This window comes from Cajanus cajan, chromosome 10, assembly GCF_000230855.2.
Source record: "Cajanus cajan strain Asha chromosome 10, NIPB_CcT2T_4, whole genome shotgun sequence".
Taxonomy (NCBI): Eukaryota; Viridiplantae; Streptophyta; class Magnoliopsida; order Fabales; family Fabaceae; genus Cajanus; species Cajanus cajan.
The window spans coordinates 49,259,041-49,265,040 of record NC_138526.1 but is presented as its reverse complement, the minus strand read 5'-3'; the positions used below and the strand labels follow the sequence as shown (position 1 = coordinate 49,265,040).

The 6,000-nt window shown below is 30.1% G+C and overlaps 1 protein-coding gene across 2 annotated transcripts; it reads left to right on the top strand.

The window, feature by feature from the left end:
* The first annotated feature begins 3,011 nt into the window (after nt 1-3,011).
* On the top strand, nt 3,012-5,384 carry LOC109805448 (uncharacterized). Of its 2 annotated transcripts, none has more exons than XM_020367518.3 (3): nt 3,012-3,173; nt 3,381-3,464; nt 4,622-5,384. In XM_020367518.3, exon 3 carries the CDS (start codon nt 4,668-4,670, stop codon nt 5,076-5,078), a length of 411 nt encoding a protein of 136 aa, XP_020223107.1. In that variant the 5' UTR covers nt 3,012-3,173; nt 3,381-3,464; nt 4,622-4,667; the 3' UTR covers nt 5,079-5,384. The 2 variants fall into 2 exon arrangements, with proteins under 2 accessions (XP_020223107.1, XP_020223106.1); XM_020367517.3 differs by having other exon boundaries at nt 3,012-3,221.
* Nucleotides 5,385-6,000: the final 616 nt, after the last annotated feature.

Genomic DNA, 6,000 nt, shown 5'->3' with positions numbered 1-6,000 from the left:
CATATGTATGGACTTTAGTAGGCCCAATGTTAGAGATCCATATCTAATTGCCATAAGGTCTTCTCGATCCTTTGTTGTTAGTAAAATATGAATAGTGGAGTTTTATTATGTTTTAGGAGACGACATATTTTTTGAAATAGGAAGGAAAATTCATAAATCTGTGTTACTCGATCAAGAATCTTAGTATAAAGTGTAAGTAGTGATTTTTAGAAATTACATGTCGTATCTTAGTTGGGTTTGAAAGTAATAATGTCATATTAAAAGGTATTATGATTAACTAAGTTGGTTAAGTTCAATGGGTTACACTTTCCAAAAATCTAATATTGTTAGAGAAGTCATTGAGTTACTATTGGATTAAAATGGTAGGCTTGTTTTCTTAGGTAAGTGAGAGGTCTTAGCCTATATAGAGTGTTTATGGGTCTATAAGTTAATATTGTTTAAGTGACGGTTGTTTTTTCAAAAATTAAAAATTTTTGTGTTGTGATGCTATGTGATTAATATACAAATTTTAGTGTTGTAAGCTTATGTGATTAATATTTTACAAGACTATTCATTGTGTGCTAGACACTATAATGAAAGAGTTAAAGAGTTTAAAATACTCATATGACCATTTCAGTTAGAGTTTTAAGTTAAGACACGGTGCAATTTTGTGTATCAAGTCTTGCATTAGCATTATTTATTTAGAAAATGATATAATGGAAGATACATTGTTTTCTCAATGAATGATAACTAAAGATAAGAATAAGTGCCATGAGTATGCATGAATGTCTCTCTTATGTTAGTTTTTTTTTTAAAGCAAAACTCTAAATTTTAATAATTATAAAATGAATTGTTTTTTTTATCATATAAAATTATAAAAAAGATTGGGATTCATATTTAAAATTGGTTTTATTGGCTTATTTTAAATCAAATTTATTAATATATTTAACGTTGTTAATATAAAATAAGTTTTTAAATAAATTACTAAGTCAAATCATACTTTTAAATGAGTCAAACTTATAAAAAACTTATAATAAATAATAAATTTGACTTAAAATTTAATTTCATAGAACTTATTCTCATTCTTAATGACAACGCAATCAATACAAATACATCTATAAGAACAAATGCTACTCTTGTTCACCACTCCTTAGTCCTTAATACAAAAGTTGTGCAAGGAATGTTGACAATGTTGATGAGAAGGTGGTCAAGCCTTTAACTCTCACAAGAGATATTCCCAATGTGGTTTAATATGATTTTTAAACCAAAGTTATCTGAACTAGACACAAAATTAATATTTATTTTATTTGAATGCAATATCAAATTCATATGAAATCAATTTAATTATTTTTTTTAGTCTTAATCAAATTTACAATTTACAATTTTATTTTTATATAATTTAAGAAATTTTTAATTTAGCAACACAAAAAATTTGAAACAATATAAATTTTAATAGTTAATTGAGTCATTTTAGAGTCTTGAAATTAACATTTACATAACAATAAACAATAATAATATTATAAATCTCTTATAAAACAGTACATCCCAATTTTTTCATAAACAATTTAGTCACGTACCATGAAAATGTCATAAACTCATAACTAAGTATTATGAGATTTTTTACGAGAGTATAAAAAATCAATACAAATATAATGCGTAATTTGGTTTGTATTTTGATTTTCAATATAGTTTGGATGGATTTCGTTATTATCAAATGAAATGACAAAAGGACTCTTTCTGCTTACATTAAGAAGACTATCCTCTTCTAACATCCATCATACTTTCTAATAAGGCTCAACCGTTTCTAAAATAACATGAACTTACCTTAGTTTTTCAAAGCCAAATTACCCCCTTTATCATATTAATTGATAATGTCATTTTTTATTCATATTTATTAATTTATTTGCGACTGATAGGTTACATTTAGAATATATATATATATATATATTTTGTCAATACAAAATAATTTTACACAAATATTTATTTATTTTGTTGTAACATCATATTAGTATTTAAGTTAAATAGATATACAACATTGTTGGAGTCCCTTTTCACACACATTAAGATTAAAGTATGAACACATATAAATACAATACAAATATAAAATAGGAAAGACACAAATTTAACTTAGTTGTTTATAAGAGATGATATGACTATTCATTCATGACTTTTCGTTTATAATTATTTATTCATTATTTTTTTTTTGTTTAATATTCCTTATTCATGTCTTTCATCGTTCATAATTAAAAATTTTGGATTGATTTTCCAACGATTAAATTTCTCTACCGATTATTTAAAAATCACCTTAAAAAATAATTAGTGTAAAAATTAATAATTTTACCATCAAATAACAACATTCGACACTATATATATTTTTAAGTATATAATTAAGTAACAACAATTATTTTTATAACTTATTAATAAATTGAATGAGGTAGTAAAATGATCATATTCTACTACATGTACATGTAAAAAAAATATTATTTTAAGCTAATTAATCACTTGTTATATAGTAAGAAAATAATAAAAATAAAATAATAATTCGCTCATCGTTGGCGTTGGGTTAGAGCAAAGATTTAATAAAAAGCACAAATGTAATCCGAAATACGCTTAAAAAAATCCGATGATGATATTCTATTACGATTAAAGTAAAGGACTTGAACTCTAGTCTGAGATTACATCACACTCTAACGATGATGTAATGGCATAATCTATGTCCCTAATAGCAAAGGCTCGCGTCACACAGAATGTCCCATTTTCCAATTTCCAATTACCTAGGTTTCAGTTCTCGTTCCCATGCAATCTGCACTTTGGAGTTCGACAACATGCACTCAACTCAACTTAACTTAACTTAGCTTCATTCATTCATTCATGGAATAGAACACAACACAACACAACACACGCAAGCACTAACGGTTAACTCATGTAGCTGCTCACGCTACACGGTTTTTATCTACACTTTGGTTGCAATTCTAAATTACCAAACTAGCCCTAACGATTTAATTTTCATATAAGCATAAATAATACACCTCAGTGTACAGAGTCACAGACTCAAGAACCAATAGACAAATATCTATTAACGCTTGCGCTCTCTCTCTCTCTCTCTCTCTCTCTCTATATCTGTATCCCTACTTCGCCTCTGTTTCATTTCTTACAAACCCACCACACTCTTCAAAGCTCAAACACTCCTTAAGGTTAAGGCCAATCCTTCTTTTGCTCAATCTCAATCTTTCATCATCTGGGTATTGCTTATTTCTTCTTACTCGGATCAAAGTTCTCTTTTTTATATTTTTTTTTCCTGTCTTTTTGAAATTTACGTTTTTGAGCTTTTCACTATTCGAATCTACTTGCTTCTCAATAAATAATAACTTATAACTCTCTCTGGGTGTTGCTTATTCTAGAGTTTTTCTTCTGAGGGCTTTAGCATATTCCATTCCTTGAGTCTCATGCTGGATATGCCAACCCTGTTGTTATCCTCATTTCAGGTTTGTATTTATTTTTTTTAATATTTTTATTTCGTTCTATTTTCTGTTCTTCTTTTAGCTGAATTTGGATTAGAGTACGCGTTTGTTTTGCCCGGTTTTGTTCTTGGTGCTTTTCGATTTATGGGTTTCGAAAGTTTAAGGTGATTTTGTGGATTTCGATTGCTATCAGTTCTCTCCAATTACAAGTTTATTGCTTTCTTGGTTTATTGTGAATCTTCTGGGGATTGTTTATGTTTAGGTTAGAAGTTTGTTTTTGTGAATTTGTTTCTCAAATGATTTACAATTTCATTGGACTGTCAATTTCTCGTGTTCTTATATGCCCTAATCTAATTTTTTTGTTCGAGTTTTGGGTGATGCATGCATCTCTTTTACCTTGCTTTCAGATTTTTAAAGACCAATCTGTAGATTTGTTCTATACTCTATAGTGCTAGAAATTATTTAGTGTTTGGGTTGTCTCACTGAAAAATCAAACCTGGAAATATTGCTATAGTTTACTGGTTTGGTCTAGGTGAATAAAAGTGTGCAAGTGCAAGCACAATTAGGCAGGGAAAGTCTTTTTCTTTATAAATAAAATTAAACGGGAGACTCTATTTCTTCTTATGGTTTCTTGTGCTCAGTAACAAATCATAGGTATGATATTATTTCAGATCAGATTTTCATTTTGTAATGCTCTAGAGGAGGCTTTTTAAGCTTGAGTTTGTGAAAGTTTTTTTTAGTGATGGCTTTACCTCTTTATCTCTTTATGCTTATGTTTATTAGATACATGGATTTACCTCTTTGGGTCTGTTTGAGCAAATTTTTTCAAAAGTACTTCTAGGAGGAAAAAAATACAATGAAAAATCAAAATAAGCTTCTCGATGAAGTAAAATTGACTTATACATAAGTTAAGTTGTAGAAGTTATCTCCTATTAACTTCTCCAAAATCTTACTTTTAACTTATGTATAAATTAGTTTTAGCTTATAGAGATTTTGAGAAGCTTATTTTGATTTTTTTTCCTATTTTTCTCTCTTAGAAGTATTTTTGAAGAAATTTATCCAAACACCTGTATCTCTTTTAATGAAGCTACTTCAACCTGTCCAAATTTAAGCTGATTAAGAATCCTATTATATCTCTACTGAACTGGTCTAGTATGTGTCATTATGCCCTTTTCTTGCAGATATCCTTGTTTGTATGATCACAACTTCTCTGAGGATTTTAAGACCATGGGTAGAGGTAGAAAGGGTAAAAAATTAACTGTTACCAATCATGAGGATCCTGCAAGTGGTGAGGATGAAAAAGTTCCCATGCAAAAGAGAAGAGGGAGGCCACAAAAGCCGCTAAAGGATGACTTTGACGAAGAAGAAGTAGAGAAAATAGAAGACGACAATGACAATGTCAAGAATGGAATCTCCAACAAAGAGATGAAAAGTCCAACTGCAGCAGAAAACGGGAGGAAAAGGAAGCGAAACTTGCAGGTAAAAGAGAAACTAGACTCAGTTGAGGAAGAAAATGGCATTGGAAATGGATCAAGCACAACTGATGAGTTGACAAAGTCCAATGGTTTTAGGCATAATGGAAGCAGGCGCAAGAGCACGCCACGGCGAGCTGCAGAAGCAGGTGTGCAGTGCAAGTGAGAACAATGAAAGTTGTGCAATAGCTTTCTTCCTTTGTCATATTATCAGTTACAATCATGAGATAGGAAGTGAGGCCTAGTGTCATTTATTTCATTTACTGGTTTTGTCTCTTTGTTCTTATTTTTAGCTTCCTTTTTTTTTTCCTGGGTGAGTCTGATTTGAGGGGTTCCATTTGGTGGTGCCCTATCATTAATTCCTTTTTTTCTTTATTTCAATCATGAATTTGAGAGTTTACAATGCTGGCTGTTGTCTTATAATGCTAAAATACTTCGAGTTTAAATTTTTTTTTTCTACTTTTACTTTCAATTTGGTTTTTTATGCTCCCTATCCTTTCATCATCATAGCATTCCAAGGTCCCCAAAAATGAAATGATGTCTTTGCTCCTAGTTATAAGTTTGGTGACTGCGAATTGCAGAGAACTACTCAAGTCCTTACCTTATTTTCTGCATTATTCTCACATTGTCTCGAAGCCGGTTTTGACTTTTTGAGTTATCATCTTTGCAGTACCTGTTGTCCTCCCTACAGAAGCCCTTCCATTCTCTCTTAAGTTTCAAAGATAAATGGAAAGTTCAAATGTGTCTGAGCCTCTGAATTTAAAGTCATTTTGTAAGAATGAAGCAAATATGGACCTTGAATGAAACTTGTTGGAAGGATTTAGCACTCTACTTCTATGCCTAACAGGCTATTTACAGTTTTAAGAAGTCTAGATTAATATAGAAAAGATAGTTGGTGCATAAAAAGTGCATCATATGCCAAGACACTGGTGAACTTCAAAAGTACCTACTGAATTTATTTTAAAACGATTTAATCTTCTGCTAATGCTTGTTTTACGCGTGTGGTAATTCTGAGTTAGATATTCTCTTGTGCATAAAATGGCGTGCATGCTTATTTGCATTCTCTTTGTAAACAGAGAGGCATGTTG